Source organism: Sinohyriopsis cumingii, chromosome 2 (genome assembly GCF_028554795.1).
Source record: "Sinohyriopsis cumingii isolate HCF-2022 chromosome 2, ASM2855479v2, whole genome shotgun sequence".
Taxonomy (NCBI): Eukaryota; Metazoa; Mollusca; class Bivalvia; order Unionida; family Unionidae; genus Sinohyriopsis; species Sinohyriopsis cumingii.
Window position 1 is genome coordinate 61,144,964 of NC_142962.1, and position 19,367 is coordinate 61,164,330.

A 19,367-nucleotide genomic window follows, 5' to 3' on the forward strand; every position below is an offset into this window, starting at 1 on the left:
TGTGATGTAATATTGCTTGAGTTTTTTTATTATCAGGTTTAGTTTATTTTTCAGAAACATATCAAACTGAACATTTAATGTGTGTAAAACACGTACAAGATTCATGCGTCATATCTGAGTCCCAAAATTTCTATTTATAAACTTGACGAACACGCCACCGACCTTATACATGTATAAAATTTCCTTAAGAGCTTATTATTAATGCTCATAAATTAAAAAGCAAGCAAATAATATCGACATCTTCCAATAATTAGGCATACCTTTACCTTATGTTATCACCAGTTATTGAACATGACCTGAACTCCAGAAAGAGCTTTCAACAAATAACGGATTATTTGAGTTTCATACATTTCGTTTATGCATGTAAATATTGGAGATACTCTTATCAGAGTTCTAGGTGACGTGCTTTCTTCCAACTTGGGTTATATTATTGATATTAAACTGCCCAGTGTCACTTTGAACTGCGAACCTGTTTGATTCGACTTTGTGTTTGGGAGATTATTTATAAGCAGGAACTTAGCGGTAAAATTGAAGACTTGGTTATTATATACACACAAACTTGGACGGAGAATTAAGCACGATGTCTCGTGTACATTTGTTTTCTGTGTCTTCTTTTCTTTGGATTTGTGGATTGATTATTACTTTCATCAATTTTTGGTTTGTCATGACCCCATGTAAGTATTATTTCATACTTCTACATACAGTCATATATAAAAAAAACTTTTTTGTTTTTCATGACTCCGTTTAAGTATTATTTCATAGTTATGCAAACAGTCATATAAATAAAACCTGTTAGCATTCCAACTCTGAACTTCATAAAGTCTTAGCTAAACTTGATGAATTTCCGTAAAATATATGCAAAATCATATTCAAGTTAAACCCATTATTAATTAAAACTAGAAATCCTTTTATACGACAGTTTAATGACAACATTTTGAGTAATACAGTAATGGGTTTTCTTTTGAAGAATGATAGAAACTCGCCTTGCGTTTTCACCGATTGATCTCATAAGCGTCATAAAAGAGAATCTTATTTGGGGTATGTCGATATTTCGGATAAGAAGACTTTTGATGAAAATATATAAGATTTACGAGACGAAGATTTACATTAGAGATAAAATGAAAAACAAGCGAGACAATACATAAAAGCATACGAACTTGAGAGACAAATTGAAGTCATTTAGCAGAATAAACACACAGTAGAGGGCACTCATTGGGGTGAAACCAAAACCGTATCCTGCTTTTTGTTCAAGTAACTACGTTTAAAAGAGAAAAGTTGACTCGAGACATAATGTTTAAAATCCTTTATTATTTAGGATTTCATGATTTTTTAAACGAAATCAAATTGTTTGCAGATTATTGTCTCTGTATAACTTACGTCATATACATAGGAAGAACGCGGTTATTTTGTATAATTTGGGTCTAACTTTATTGAAAATGTGTATACTAAAATTTCTTTAGTATATCACCTTTCCAGATAATTGCAGTGTTTTTATATACGTATTGCTACCCTAAGGAACCTCACCAGGTCAAATGTTATCTATATATTGTACATTTTCTTATACGTAAATATGCATTCGCGATGGTACAAATGTAAAACTGTTTTCTACGGTTCGAGCTTCTCCTGAAGATTGCGTTTTATACTTGTCCATTTCTTTTGCCACTTGACAGTAAAACGTTGCATTCATATTGTTTAATATTTATAGCTGTATCTTACCTTGTGCCAGCAGGATTTGGTGGAATATTGTTTGAATATTGTTTCATTGTTGTTGCTTAATGTCATGATACAACATTCCTACAACCTCCTGAAAACGTTCACGTTCAAAGGTAATTGAAAACAGCAAAGAAGGAAACAACTTTGTGTTTATGAAAAAACCTATGCCCCTCCATTGTCAAAGATGTTCAATTTTAGAATTAAACATTACAGAAATAACTTAGCGAACCGTGTAGACCCTCGACACTCAGGTATCTTAGTACAGCATGTACTAACACAAATATACGCTTCAAAGGGCGTTATTATAGCCTGTACCTTATAGAAATGCATAACATGTCCACTACGTTATTATAGCCTGTATCTTATAGAAATGCATAACATGTCCACTACGTTCAAGAGTTCTACATCAAGTGGTTTGTGTGTAACTTTAGAAATCAATTTTTTTTAAAGTAAAGTTGTAGTGCTACTAAATCGGCAATCAGTTATTTTGTTTTGCCTGAAATTCAACATTAAAAATGTCTCAGTATAATCTCCCCAATTTGAGTATTTTTTTTTCTTCAATTTTTCTACAGATCCAGATTATTTCTATACATGGCCAATACTTTAATATGATCAATTATGGTGTTTTTTTTTAAAGAGTTAAAAGTCCGGAAGGAATGCAAACTGTTGCTTAATCATGATATCGTGTTTTAGCAAACATTCTTTGAAGATTTTGTCTGATGCAGAGGTCTCAGTCGTTCCAAATATTTGATAATTATTTACAGCTTGATATTTATTTTCTCCTGTGTATCGAGGACAAATTAAGTGTCCTTTGGCAAGGATTAAAAAACAATAAATATGCCAACATGCGGCTAACAGGAAGAAAATTTAGGTTTAGTCAAGTATAATTTTCTTCCTTTCGGTTACTTCTAGTAACCTTTATTTACCGTCTGCTACCCGTCAGTGACTTGGAATAACTTCCTGCCATGTTGTGTGTGTTTTACGTTTCATAATTTAAACAATAAAAAATAACTGATGCTATGACGAATGGGCAAATAAAATAGCACAATGGTACAATGAACATGTTAGTAACTTGAAACACACACACACACACACACACACACACATATATATATATATATATATATATATATATATATATATATATATATATATATATATATATATATATATATATATTAGAAAGAATTATTATATTAATACAAATAATATTATTATTTGCATTTGTATACTAATTCTGCCTAATATTATCAAGCATTCTGCAATAAAATCCTGCTATAGCACTTTCCATTCTTATTGATGTATATTTGTAATTCTCAATAATTAATTCTACATACCTTGATTTAATGGGCGCCATTTACCCTCGGACCTGGGTTCGAATCTTTGATCAGTACCAATAAAAATCCTCTAACCTGTATGATATTGTTATGTATGAATATCATAATTCTGCCTGGTAGTATGAAGTATTATCATACAGAATCAAGGGACCCCAGTTTACGTTCTGTTTAATATATATATATATATATATATATATATATATATATATATATATATATATATATATATATATATATAATATATATATATATATATATACAACACATATAAAAGGCATTGCAACATCAAGACCATTTTTGGGTGGGTCCGTTGGTGGACAGAAGGTGGCAGAGGGAAAGTCCTGGGATGTTGTTGAAACAGATAAATTTTTGAGGGGTATATCTTGAGATTCATAATTTATCAACTTTAATTTCCTTGACATTAAATTAAATTTTAAATAAATTTATATAAGGTCGTGGAAATAAATGTATCAAACGCGGTAAATAATATGTCCGACAGCTAATTCTAGCACCATTTGATGGTTATATTGATCAGTGAATATAGATGATCTTTATGGATAATATCACGTGATCATACAACAATGATTAAACGATGGCTATTTTTACTTTAGTAATGACGTCGATAAAATAGTGGAGGATTTAGGGTTCGTGCTTACTGCAGCAAATCTATTTTTATTATATGTCTGCTGCTTTTGTTCTTTTTTCCCCAGCTTTCTGGGGAAACATTTTTTATAAAGACACTGCAACACTGAGGACCAAAATTGGACATTTTTGGGCGGTGGGATGATAGAGGGAGATTAAGGTCATCCATGACCCTAAGCACTGAAAATAGTAGGGTTCACTCACCTTCTACTAAATGTTAAACTTTAAAAAAAACAATATCAAAAGCTAAAAAATTGGGAAAATACCAGTGTTGTCATCATACCTAATCAAAATACTCGTACATGCAGATCGAAATGGTCATATATAATTCATTCAACCTTTTTTTTTTTGGTGCCCCTGTTAGGCTGGTGCCCTAAGCACATGCTTAGTGTGCTTGATGGGTAATCCGGCACTGCCTGGTGTATATTTTTTTTATTAATAAAAGATCTACTTGAATTTCTTAGACATTATTTATAAATTAAATAAAACTTACATTACGTTAAGAAAGTCGTGGAAATAAAAACATTAAATACGGCAATAATTATCAAAAAACAAATTTTAGCACAATTTAATAATTATATTAAATTTGTAACAAAGTAAGGCCGTGAGCTTGCTCCATGGATCATGCACAAAACCTTTTTGGTCGCTTAATTATACGCTGCAAAAACAGCAGGTTATTAAGAATGTACAAAAGATCTGCACGGTTTGTGTGTGTGTTTATTATTTTATTAAGAAATGCATGGATTATCATTTCATGGCTATTTTACCAAGATTTTGGCAGTCTTAAATATAAAGATAAGATAATGTTTTAAATGAAAACGAAAATAGATGTCAGAGGAAATGAGTGTACTTAATGTAAATATACCAATCATTTAAACATTGTTGCTTAACAAAAAGACAGATTTGCACAAAATATCAATGATTATTACGTATTTTAATTTGTAGATGCATAAGTTTAGATGAATCTTTTGCTTCAGTCAGCTTCAAGAAAAACCCTTAATCCACGAACATATGTGCCATAACGGAGGAGAAAACCATTGCATTATTAATGGTCATTTTTCATTAAAAGCGGTCCTAGATGAGAATTAGACACATATTTAAGCAAGAAAAATGGACTTCTTTTATACGCATGGAATTTATCTGAATTGGACTGGGGGGTGTGTGTGTCAAAATCGTCATTTACCAAGCTTTATCCTTTATAAGTCTCAAACTGACCTATACTATTTTGTTCATTTTATTGTTTAGGTTGTTGTTGTTGTTGTTTTTCTTGTATTTGTTTTTAATTTCAACTCAGTAATATTCTTTACATAGGAAAATGGTTAGCATCACGAGCAATATGGCATACTACCTGCTAACTTAAAGCCCGTCGAATATTCTTTCGGGTGAAGGGATGAAATATTGTGCACAGACATACTGCTACGGGAGTGTAGTATTCATACAACACTTTTAGGCTATTTTTGGGGGTCAAGCGTTTCGGTTAGTATGTCATATTTCAGCTCATTCCTGTTAGTTTTGAATGTATTTTGAGATAATGGAATCACCCTTTATACAGCTGACACATCAGGTCTAGATACTGCACGTATACATCCTGAATGTCAAGGTCTGGTCCGTGATCAATGACACCATACGCGATTGTTAACCATAAAACACTCAGAGTACATGAGATTCAAATTACAAATCTCTTTAAATTAAAGTGTATGCAAATTAAATTTAAGGGTCATTTTTTAAAAAAGAAAACCAAGTCTAATTTTAAATTGTGCTTGGAATAAATGTACTAACTGAACGTAAATAAAATCCAAACTTGTATTAAAATCTACTGGGGCTATTTAAATATGTCACGTTAAAATTTCGAATATTCTTGTCTCTAGTTTGGACTACCAGATTCGACATGATGGATAAAGTTGTAACGTCACTAAATACTCTGGTCCGATTCACAACACAGTTTTATGGTGGTATAGCTTAGTCTTGCAAAATGGATTCTCATTCTCATTATATATTCTCATTCTCATTATATTCTAAAGTAGAACTTTATGTATTTTACTTGTTTTTTATGTGTTGGTTTTGTTTAGCTTTTAATATTTATTCGTCATATTCTAACACATAAGTGTTTGGTCATTTGAGGAAATAATGTTTCTGTGTATTCGGTGTTTGGTTCGTGTTTCTTAGTACACTGAATTACATACATGTCTGCGGTTTGGAATAGCGTACTGATCAGTGTTACGAATCTGAAGCCAAGCAAGTTTTAAGTTAGGGTCTCGTGAATGCGTGATGCTAGATCATCAGAGAAAATTATTTGTGGTATTTACGCGTTGAAGAACTCTTTCGTTGACAACGCCTGTTGTTTTGAGGCCCTTGGAAATAATGGCAAACATTAACCACAAACCAACCTCGCGCATTCGCTTGATAATAAGGCTCCATTGGACCCTTCGAATCTTACAATAATATATTTCTCACTGAACCAGTCACAATTATTGTTGCATACTGTATTAATTTTTACCCCAAGAGACACTTTAACAATGCGATTAGCACACGAAACATAATTAAACAATTCAATTTTTACTGTGTCTTGCTGCTGGACAAAGGGAACCGCCGCACCGGAAACATATCCATATTTTATATTAATCAGAGTTTACACAATTGCGTTAACTTTATCTTTAATTTGATGCCATTAACTGAGTCCTGTGTGTAAAATAACTGTAGATTTTCAACGCGGCACAGAAGTCGGCTACGCTTTACCTGATTAAATAATCACCTTGAATACCAACAAACCCTCATGGTGAATTCTTAAAGCAATAAGTCTCGCCAATGTTCGTCTTTTATCCAATCAGAGCAGAGCAGAAAGTGTATTTAACATTAAATTGCAAAAGCGATTTATAGCTATAGACATCATGATGCAGAGATGTTTTACTGTAGATGATTCGTTTCATAACTATAATGAGTATTACATTAAATGTGCAAGTTATTGAAGTAAATACCATTAAATCTGCGTAAAATGGTAATACCTAATTGTAAGTATTTATCGGTCTTATTGTATCATTTAGGGCTTAATTATGCACACACAGTAAGTTATTTTCTTTCCTTTTACACTGTGCCGGGAATCAAAGTTTAGACACTGTTTAGACTCCTTTGGAATTTACAGAAATAACAGATTTACAGGAAGATACACACATACATATGGTAGTGGTTTCTGTTATTTTGGGCCTGACACACATATTGCCTTTGATTTAACATTGCACTCTCTCGGCTAACTAGTAAGTTTATTATTAGATAAGAAACTGGTTTATCATGTCACCCGATTATGGGTACAGTACAATCAAACATTTCTCGCTATCTGACGCGGGGCCAATGTGGGTATGTGAGAAAGCTTGCCAGTAGCTTCTCGTGGGTCACTGGTTCTTTAAGGGGTTTTCCCGGGTTCTTCCTCCACCATTAATACTGGCCGCCATGTATAGCCTATCGTGTGCTGAAAAATGGCGTTAAACCCTACAACAACAACAACAGCAACAACTATCTGACGCGGGACTAAATTTAATAGCATCTGATTACGTTAATGTGGACCATAATAGTAACAACTCAGATGAATATAAAATATGGATATGTTTGTGTTTAGACGTATCTTTTATTTTGTAAATCTCAAATAGATTAAATAAGCTTGTAGCAGTCTTATGTGACACTTTTCATTACTTATGTGTCACTTTTCATTAGTGTGACAGACAACGATTATTGTGTACAATCAGGACAAACTTTTTTATTCTGCTTTCGTGTAAGTACACTCAAGATCTCAAAACAAATTCCTGTGTAGACTTATAACACATTTTCCATTTGAAGAACTGATGATCATTTTATTGCTAATAACTGCAGGTAGTTAATGCACTTGTGCTATTCATTTTTATTGCTAATAACTGCAAGTACATAATGCACTTGTGATATTCATTTTCTTCGTTTCCTTTCTTTTGTTTTTCTTTGCTGTATAAAAATGTAAGTATGAATAATAATCGTAACATTTAATTACGGAAGGTAGGAGAATAGTTTATAGGTATTACTTCTTTCCCAATTAAATTTCAATACGAACTTACAGTTAATTGAAAAAGAAAAACTCCGATGTGATTTCTGTAGAGATTTCTACTTGAGTCTTGAGACAGAACACTTTTAAAATCGTGCACACATCAACCAATATATAGATAGATAGACTGATAGGTCGATAGATAGATAGATAGATAGATAGATAGACATACTAACACACTTCGACGCACATTTACCACACATACACATGCATACCAGTAATTCAAATATGTGATTATAAAATTCATTGATTGTTCTATTGTCAAAAATGTAGAAGATGTATTATCACATGATCCACATATCTATCTATCTACCTACCTAACTACCTATCTATCTATCTATTGGTTGACTTACAAGCTTGAACTGGACAACTGTTATGTCCCAGAGGAAATATTTTAGTGTCATTCAGAAGTAATCATTAACAACCATAGCAATTAGATTGAAACTTGTTTTAAATCCAAGTTAATTGGAAGGGATCCGTATGACATTGTATATCTTTTGTGTATCTCTGCTGACCTTATTTATGTTATTGGATTATGATACATTTTAAAATTCTTTTGTCATTATTGTTGTTACATATTTACCCGTTCGTAGTAATGACGCGAAATAACATAATCCTGCATATTGAAGTCAGTGAGATAGAGATAGGCCAACATCGAGAGGATTAAGGACTCAAAGTACTAATTCGGTTCTCATGGTAACTATATGCGACCATTGAGATATTGAAAATTCAAGAACTTGATATTTCTGAATGCTCGTCATCAAACCTGTATTTATCAGTATAGGCATATACTTGATGATAGCTTCTGTGTAGAGAAAATCATGAGTCACTGCATGTTTTGGATCTATATGTGTTTGAAACATGCTTTTCCAACAAGTTGTTTTTACGAAAGTGTCGGGTTAATAAAGGGTTTTCCAAAATCAATAAAGGGTTTTCCAAAATCAAGTCTATAAAAAGAATGAAATTCCATCGATGAAACAGTGTCTCTTTTTTCAGTTAAAACTAAGCAATGCTTTCAATAGAATCTTTTTACTAAAATCTTACTTTCAGTATCAACCAATCCTGGCCAGCCAAACCCATAAAATACTCTAATTTATGTTCACCCATTCCCTGCTGGTTTCTATTACTCTATAAAATTAGTAGCGCGAGTCCTATATCCACCCTTGATTTTCTTGAAAGACCTATGCATGGTAAAAGACATACATGCAGACATAAGCAAACAGTGCATGTAGTTCTGCTTGTCAAAGATTACATTTATGAACATGAAGTTATATTGCAAGTTCATGAACACCAAAAATAGCAATGATGCAATTAGGGCAAAATTAAAAAAAATTAACTTTATTTCAGAAAGAAAGAAGAAATATCAAAATAAATTTGTCAATAAAAATGGTTGTCTTGTTTGCTATCACCATTTATCTCTCTTCAATTTATGATTGAAATATATAATCAGCCTTGACATAGTATGCAATAAAAATGTAAAAAGGTCAAGGTGACTATCAATATGTGCATGTTTTACTCCAGAAAAGGAGAATTAAATGACAGAAATTACTTAAAATTCCTCCAGAATACATGAAATTTTAAACTGAAGTAAGGTAGGTGCGAGCCAGTTAAGTACAAGATGCAAAGTTTCAAAACATTCACTGAATGAAATTGATGGGATAAAAAATCATATGTGGCATCAGCATTAGGTATGGTGGTAGAGACCTAGGTGATCATATTTGAAGTGTAATGTTTAGTAACACAAAAAGGAAATATAAAAATGGTGAAAATAATTACTCTATAGAAAATAAAGTGTCCAAACTTGATATATTTGATTGCATAGATATTAACCGATTCAGGAAACCGCTCACCTTATGATAGTCAAATTTAGAAACTCTGCACAACATATGTCATTTTTGAAATCTTGTTTAGCATTTCAATAAAAGTTATTTTGAGTTAGACAAAATGTATTCATTTTGCTTGTTATCAGACTGGTTCCCATTCCTCCATTCCGTTATTACCGTGGATCCCTTAAGAAGTGCAACGCATACCCCATAGCCAGCTTACTTACAAACAGACTGGCATGTTTATAAAAGAAAATAAATAATGACAGGCTTGCCATTGAATCAGATCCGCAGCTGCTGACTTTAATGAAAAAACCAGTCTTCGAGATAACATGTCCTTTCCCGAAACAAATCCAATATGGGAAAAGTTACGAAGTTCTTCGATTAACAGAAGAATGACTAATGAGCCAAACGCAGCGATGTGGCGCAGATTTCATTGAATGAGACATACCAAATCCAAAAATTAGCTGAAACATGTTAAATGTCCTTCGTCAGATTTATCATCGATGTTTTGAATTTAAATATAATTTCTAAACAAACAATTTTAGGAAAACAATTCACCCAGTCACATTATTCTGACACCAGGCCGACCCGTTCTAATACTAACTTCTTAATGCTGAGTGCCTAGCGAGCTCAGCTGTTAGTACCATTTTTGTAAGTTTTTAGTATGACTCGGCCGGGGTTCGAACCCGCGACCTCCCCCATTCGATGCCGATGCTCTAACCACTAGGCCACTGGAGCGATCCGACTAAATTAAGCATATACAGAAAATTTTATATAATTTTTAAGGATTGAAGAGGCACACCGTGAAGAACGAAAATATTACTGGTTATAGTAATTGTGTAACCTTTTTACTTAGAAGAAATGAAAAACCCCTTCCTTCATCATGTTACATGTCTGCGGCATGATGCCCCAGTGCTAGACATCACTATAAACTGCCACACTGCAGACTTCGTAGCGATATGACTGCAAAATATTTTAAAGTAACGTTAAAAATCCAAATCACACACGCACACACACACACTCATTTTGATCATACCAGACACTAATAAATGAATACATATTACAATGCGATCTATCTAAATTAGCATTTGGCAGATATATTTATCTTTTATTGTCTATTTTAATTCGTACCCACGCAATCAAAATTCATATTTATTTTAATAGTAATTATATATTTCCTTAAAACCACGTGAATACGTAAGTGCAATTCTAACATGTTTCAAGAAAAAATACATGAGAAGAATAGAGCTATAATCATTGTCAGGTACTTACATTTGTCGTTGCCCCAGAACCTAGGGATTAATTAAAAGCGTTAACAGTAACATTAGCGAATTGTTGCTTCAAGGTTAAGGTTAACAGAAAAAAATATGAATGTAGAGTCTGATTAGCAGAAATTTGTTCTTACCTCCAGCCATATTGATTGGAACAAAAAAATCTCTTTTTAAGTATTATAATATGCGAAAGGTTCAACACATATTCATTCATGTGAAAGAATAGAAAATTACAATTTTAAACTAAATCCAAGTAATTGTTTAAAAAAGTTATTATTTTATAGTTTAACGCTCTTACCTGTGGCTAACAGCTAGAACTAACACATGAAATCATCCTCATCCTTGGATCATAACGATAGTACTAAAAAAATAAACATAGTTTGTAACAATATGATAACTGCATTTTCAGAACACTGCTGTTATTGTTGTTGTTGTTGTTGTTATTATTATTATTATTATTATGTTGTTGTTGTTGTTGTTGTTTTATTTTATTTTTTATTTTTTGTTGTTGATATCTTTCAGTCCGTGAATTAATCGTTTCGCAAGATGTGCAGTAACTTTGTGTTGTGATCTGTAGACCGTAAATATTTGTAATTGCATCCTGAAAAAAAAAATTGTTGCCAAGTCTGTGGTGTCAGCATGTTTGATTCTGAATTTCCACATATTGAGAGAGAGAGAGAGAGAGAGAGAGAGAGAGAGAGAGAGAGAGGAGGGAGGGAGGGAGGGAGAGAGATATTACCTCATGAATTCGTGCATCATTTGAATATAAGCATTTTTTAAAGGGACTAATTATGATAAAATGTTCAGAATTTTCTCACGTCACGCCAGAATGCTGGGTGTCTAATACTTTATAACTACATAAAAACAATGAATAGAATACAAACATGAGTTTTCTTCTTGAGAATGCTGAGAAAGATTTCAGATTTAAAAGCGTCTAAGATTTTTTTAATTTATGTAACTGTCTATTGAGTACTTATGATCTCAAATTGACAGCCAGGTATTTTCTGTAATGCACTTTCTTCCTTCATTCTAAATTTTTTCAAACGAATCATATTAAGAAGAATGATTCTCCGAGTCACCTGTAATACAAACATTTCACATTTACACCCGTCTCAAATTAATGATGCTTGAAGGTAAAAAAACAAACAGTGTGTTGATGAGAGAGAGAGAGAGAGAGAGAGAGAGAGAGAGAGAGAGAGAGAGAGAGAAAGAGTGTTTGTGTGTGAGAGAGTGAGAAAGAGAAAGAGAAAGAGGGTGTGTGTGAGAGAGAGTGAGAGAGAGGGTGAGAGCGCATAGCTTGTGGTTTGGATTCTTAGCTATAATCCTGGCAGGCCTAAAAGTATGATTTTTATACATTTTTCGAGTAGATAATGAGTTTCCTATTACAGAAAGATTGAATAAGATTTCCGATTGTGAAACCTATTAAAATTCAATGTATGTAATAACAGTATAATACTTATTTACAAGCTCAGTTTCATCGCCAACGATTTTTAATGCATTGTCTTTGTTGTTTCTATCCTAGTTGAAAAAATATTCGACTGCATTTCCACCCCAAGTCCTTTTTTTAATCCGAAGTCTTTCTATGGGTACATAACTGCAATGTATTATATCTTCTGTACGCCAATCTTAGCAAACACTTGTAAGAATGAGAACGATGCAAGCATCCTACGAGGGGAGATCCGCATAGTCAAATGTAATATGAAAACTCGTTATGTTTACACTAGATTCAAATGAATCATACTAAAATAAACATCACAGTTGTATACTTGAGAGAAATAGATGGATCGGGTTCTTAGCTATATGCCTGGTGTGCAACAAATTATTACTCTCTTACCTGTGTCATGTAGATAATGAAGACTTTGTATGCAGCTTCACTTCGTATTAACATGCCCTCTCATGTTAGTTCCAAGGATACATCCTCTTTGTTTGATAAGAAATTGTGAATTTCAATTATTTATGTATCACTAAACCTTTTCCAAAAGTAATCTTGAAAAAGTCTTCATTTAGATTCGCCACTGAAGTTTTTGTTGTAACTTTGCTTTCAAGTTGACATGAATGGACGGTATATAAACTGGGACGGAAGGAGTATGGTTGTTTAAGGGTTTAGAACAATATTTGGCGTATGTGTGATCTCAGTACGATGTCAAAATGTGAGAAAATATATGTTGGAGAAGAAGACATGGCAGGTGCAGTGGCACAACGGAAGGTAGAGGTTGGAGGAACGGAGGTTTTCAAAATATCCTTAAAGCCTCCTCAGAAAGTAACTAATAATCCTGACAAATAAAGTATCATGAACTTATCGGATTCTAAGCAAAATAATATTTTCTAAAACCTTCCGTTGGTTGTTTTGCGACAGAGCAAGCGTGTTTTCTTGTCTGAATAAGGGTAGTGGTATGTACATGGAGAGTAAAGATATAAGTGTTAATGGCTACATTATGAACCTTATGAGTTAAATCACATTCCATTTATTAAAATATAATGAGTTACATCAGATTTAATTTCTTGCAATAAAAATCTGGTATTTTCATTGGGCTTAAAATTGTGGAAACTTTAGCATTTTGCTTCGTGGAGTAGTTGCTAGCTATAGGTCATCGATCAACTTCGTTCCACATTGGTCCTTGGCAGAAGAAGCTATCCTAACCTGTTTTGAACCATTGCTCTCTTGCGAATGAAAGTTACCGTCTATAGCAAGTAAAAATAATTGACTAATCAGAGAGCTTCTTACTTACCTTCAGGTTTTAAATATGATGACTTACTTGATGTCCACCAGCCTTGATTTGAAAGAAAATAGTGTATGTCTTATTCAAATTGGTGAAATGTACACAAGACACGTGTCGCTGTCTACCGATGATACTACAATTAAACCAGACTATCTTCTTATGCAAATTTTACGAATGATATGATTGGATCTGTTTCTTTGTTGTTGCATCCAACCTAGTCCGATAAATCAACCCCCAAATCTGTCTTGATACTGATGGACGATGTGTGGGTATGGTGTCACCTGTTCATTACAATGAACAATTTTGCTGCATTCAGATCTTTCCGGAACAAACCCGCGTACACGTTAAACACATGCCCTTAATTAGTAACAGCCATATCTAGAGCCAAATTCAAAATGACCACACGACAGGTGTTTGTACTATTCCATGTGGATTTACAAGTCAACAAACATAGGATTTGCTCCGAAAACAGAATTTACATGTCACCAAAAGAACCTTTCAGCCGATGATAGCTATACAGCCACGATAAATACCGGGAAGTGTATAAAATGTACACCGAATTTTGCAGCCAAAATTTTCTGGAGATTAATGCATCTTTGAATGAATAGCTGATATCAGCCCCTAAACCGAATATCAATATCATCACGGGTGAGGGGCTGATTATCGGCCTATATCCTAGAGTAACATATACTATTTTGGATTGCTACATATATACAGAGTGGATGTGGGACGACGCGGAGCGATGATCCCTTCTTAGATAAGATGAACGACCAACTCCTAGTAATTGCGCCGTTAGATTTAGATAGAGCGCGTGGTGTGCAAACAACACTCCGCTAAGAAAACAACCTAAACATCCCTTCCTTGTGGACTTGTCCAAACATGACTAAGCATAGTAGTATTGCTGCCCTAGCATAGTATTTTAAGCTGAACACACTGGAAGGCGCGCAGTAACCGATTACCTTTCAGTGTGATTAAATTAAATAGATAAAATATAAAGTGTAAACTCTTTCAACAGATTACCAGTAACATTATAATCGTGCTGAAACTAAGAACAATCACCGTGTGGTTTGTATTTGTCAGTTACAACAAAGTTGATACAGATGTGTTTAACTTTGCAAAAATAAAATATTACTGGTGATAACTTTGAAGTTGAACATTGACATGAATAAGTGTTCGTAAACCCGTAATTGTTACTCATGTACTATATGCATTTGTAGTACTTTCGTTCAAGGTAATAACATTAGTGAATCTTTTTTCCCCGGCCTCATGACACTTTTTAGTACTTTCAAACATCACTTTAAATAGTAGATAGCTGGTAAGTTAACATACCTCCGACGTTTGAAGCATTTTTTTGTAATAACATCAATTCGTCAACTGTTCCAAATTTTTCAGCAGTAACCTATATTCATATTATGTCTTCATTATTAGTCTCTTCTAATGATTTATATTACATATTTCCTCAGCAACAAACAAGGCTGAGAATGAGTTCAAACGTTGATCAGTTTCCGATGATTTAAGGATTTCACGCTATCTTGGATTCGATTTCGGATCTCACACCATCAAGTTTAATTGTCATACAAGTATTAAAAAAGTGATTTGATCTCTGATCCTTTTAAATATCTTTAGATGTTATCGAAATGTTCAGTTCCCTTTCGGTCATGTGTGTTCTTTTATTCTTTCTCTAATGAGATTCATATTTAAACATTGAAATATTTAATGCGTATATCATAGTCGTGATCTGCCAATGAAAGCTTAGTGCGCAGCAGTATGTTGTCCTTCACATAGCAAAATTTTACAGAGACAAAAGTTTTGGTTTTTGTTACTTTGAAGATTACCATCATTTTTTGATAAAAAAATATGTCAGCACAATTACTAAAAAACTATATGATTACATGCAATGACCTTTTCTTCTTCTTATGTATACGTGAAAAACCGATTAAATCTTTGTGCCATTAAAGTGAATTTCGTTATTTAAATTCTGGATTTTTTAACGTCAATGTGTTGATTTCAGTAATTTAGAAACAAACACTTAGATTCAAACGTGAATCATTGAACAAATGTTTTCTGAACGATATGACATTGTTTATTTTTGTTTTGACCAAAGTATCAAGCTTCTTGAAATTTCATAGATTTACTGACAGAGCTTTGAATCTAATATTTATCAAAAGTTATTTATAAGAATGCTGATGATCCAATAAAATTTGTAATTTTTAATATTTTTAGTGTAACTTTAACAATTTGTATAATACCTCTACCATGTCTGAAGTGTGGCACATTATAGTGATGACTAGCCCTGGGGCATCATGCCGCAGACATGTTGTATCATGTCCCACCCAGTCACACATTATCCTGACACCAGGTTTAACAGTCATAACACTAACCACTTAATGCTGAGTGCAAAGCAAGGTACCTGATAGTACCATTTTTATAAGTCCTTGGTATGCCTGGGTCGGGGTTCGAACCGGCGACCTCCCGCATCCGAGGCTTGCGTTCTAACCCGTTCCAACAGCTTTTGAATTAATTCTTATCACAGATAATGTTTTCAAACCCAGTTGCTGGGTTCGTTTTCCATCCAAAATTGCAATCTTACCTAATTTTAAAGAGAAAAAAAGAAAAAAAGATTTACTATGAAATTTTAGCTAAATGTAATATATATATATATATATATATATATATATATATATATATATATATATATATATATATATATATATATATATATATATATATATATATATATATATATATATATATATATATATATATTTATATATATATATATATATGGGAAAATGGTTATTCATAATCAAATCTAATATCATTGCTTTATTTATTATTATGTCTCTGCATAATACGTGATACTGATTTACTGTTTTGCAGAAAGACTGTGATATCGGTTGTCATTCCAGTAATTCTAGTCGAGGTGTTTAAGTTATCAGAGACATTTAATGTTTTCTCCACGGATATAGTTTTGTAAGCCAGATTCATGGAACACTGTTTACATCTAACATTGAACTTTTGTGCGATCTTGTAACAACTGGCAAGGAGAAAGGATTTACTGATTATCGCAATATATTATGCAAACATATATACATGTTACGTTTCTATTAATTGTTAAATATGCAATGAGTATCTGCATGATATGTATGAATGAAATTTCATTGTGCCCAAGAAATGTACCAGGCTTTGTTTCTAGTAATGCCAATCGATTCATGCATTTTTTAATAATGAGAAACATTTAACTTCTTTTTCATGGATACATTTTTGAAATCAGGATGTTGGTACCTAACATTGGAAATAATTCGAGTTTTGTAAAAATAGGCCGAAAATGTGCTTGCGTTTATTTACCATTAAAGTCTAGTTATGTCGGCTTTCTACCAGTAAAAGTACAAATAAACGAATCTTATTATTAGCTGCTAAAATTACTTTATATCTGATTTCAAGAAAACAAAACCTACAGTTAAGAAAAGGGACAACAGTCTAATGTTTCAAATTTAGAGTATTTCCGTGCATTTCTATTAATTTAGTGAGAGATTTTGTGTACCGGATTCCTGGAATAATTGCGATTTTGTTAAATAACTGATGATAATGAAAATAGGCTTTTCACAACGAGGCTACTCATCATATTGCAATGTTGTAAGAGCAAGCAAAACTGTGCGAATTTATAGGGTGAGGGTTGCATATGAAACTTTTGAAACCTAGACAGATTGGAATTTTTCACAAGACCTCAAAGCATTATATGTTCATCACCAAATACTTTAAAGATAAAACAAATCCGTGAGTCTTTCCCATGCCCTAGAACGTTTATATAATTCGATTAAAATAAAACAGATAACAGGTATACAACCTAAAGGCAAATAATGTAAAACACCTAAGGTGCATTTATAATGCTACCATATTACTGTGAAACCCGTCCGCAGGGCAATATCTGTACTAAGAACAACCCCCACTATAGCGATCATAAATCTAGAGAACCAATCTTGTTTTCTTTATTCTAGTGTCGTACAATCCCTAATTAAGACCACTCCGCTATTCAGAGGCGGCGTTAGGAGTAGGCGGGGCCTAGGGCCGACCATGACCGCGCGGGGCCAGAGTATTGGTATCTCCATTGGTATGCTACTGCAAACACTGATTATGTCTAGAAAAACTTAGATCCAAGTTATCGGACAGCCATTGCCCGCTAGTGGCGTTGAGAACATGGCTGCATCTGTCTGCATCTGTGCTGCCACCTGTTAATTGCGTTACGAAGTTGACTAAGTTGACTTCGCAACTTTGCGTGCATTACGTGCGGCCTGTATCAGCGTTTCCAATTTACCGGAGAATATAGCTTGACAAACTCATAAGGACGACCTTAGGCCTGAAGCGCGGGGCCTCCTCAAGAGCGGGGCCTGGGGCTGTCGCCCCATTTGCCATCCCCAAACGCCGTTCATGCCGCTGTTAATGTATTGCAGCCAGAGATTCACACTCCTCTCCCGGTATGAGGGGAACGCCGATGCGGAAAATCCTTATCCCATCTCACAATTGTCTATTATCCTAATTAGAAACCATGTTGACCTACTTCGACCATAACAGAGACAATTTAGCGCAACCTCCTTCGATTCCGTTATCGCCTGAGCATTCTTTCAAAAGAATCACTGTAATAAACATTAACTGCAACATATTTAGGTACTGCAGCTGAGAGTGATTGAAGCTAAGTGTCATTCAAACAGGACATTCACACTAATCGACCTAGCTATATGTACAGCTTCTGTACTCCGAGATCCAGTCGAAAAAGAGACAGTTGTATTTGTTTATTTCAGGTTCATCTACTCGTTATTATTTATGATTGGTAAATCAATTCGAGATTATAGCTGAGTCGAGGAGTATATCATTAATGTATGTTTATCTCGAATAATGTTATGGATAAGAGCAGATTTTATTTATTGTCCTGTTTATATATATGTTTTATTTGTACGAGCTATCTGCAGCACATAGATCGGATGCTCTGTCTTGCTAGTACCTTTGCCGTCACAAACATTGTTGTTTCAACGCTAATATGTATTTAAACATTATCTGAAGTGAATGCAAAACCCCAAGATTTTGCGTTTTATCTATAGGATATGAACTTGTTAATGAGTGTTATCCTGTTTGAAAGTGACATCGCTATCCACAACATGCCGCTTTTGAGTTCGACTCTCATTTTTCGTTTAGTAATGTGAGGAAAACAACTTTGCCTTATGCATCAATGTTAGGTTTGGTTTGGTTTTTGTGGGTTTAACACCATTGTTTAGCACGTGATAGGATTTACACGGCAACCAGTATATTTGTTGGATGAATAACCTGGAGAGACCCAGGGAAGAACCACTTAGCCACGGGAAGCTACTTGCAAGCTTTCTCACATACCCTCGTCGGTTGAGCCGAGCGAAGTGACTTATATGAGTGATCTTTAAAGGCGATTACCTTAAATCACTCCGCCACCCACCACCCCGTGGACACTCATCGATGTTAGGAGAATTCCACCCATGCGATAAAATTAATTCTTGCAGCAATAACTACAGCTTCAGCAGGAAGTAGAAAGTGTAATGAAGCACACACACACAAAATGTGACATTTATCCAACCAAAAGTTTTAATCATAATCTCCAAATGTTCTTGAGTGGTACCTGTTCGACAATATACACTTTTTCTTCCAAATTTTAGGACCATTCAATCTTGCCTCAACGTAAATTTTTTGAACACATCTACCAATCCCATTATATATTCAAACAAAAAGTTACAAATATTTTTCTTCACTTTACCTGGTGATCTATGTACGTG

The 19,367-nt window shown here is 33.7% G+C and overlaps 1 protein-coding gene across 1 annotated transcript in view; it reads left to right on the top strand.

Annotated features, from left to right (window-relative positions):
• The first annotated feature begins 273 nt into the window (after positions 1–273).
• The window catches only part of LOC149805010 (glycoprotein-N-acetylgalactosamine 3-beta-galactosyltransferase 1-like), a 54,068-nt gene continuing 34,974 nt past the window's right edge, over positions 274–19,367 (top strand). Inside the window, exon 1 of the mRNA XM_089935732.1 lies at positions 274–674. Coding sequence (XP_089791858.1) covers positions 581–674 — 94 coding nt within the window. The 5' untranslated portion in view covers positions 274–580. The remainder of the gene's footprint in view (positions 675–19,367) is intronic.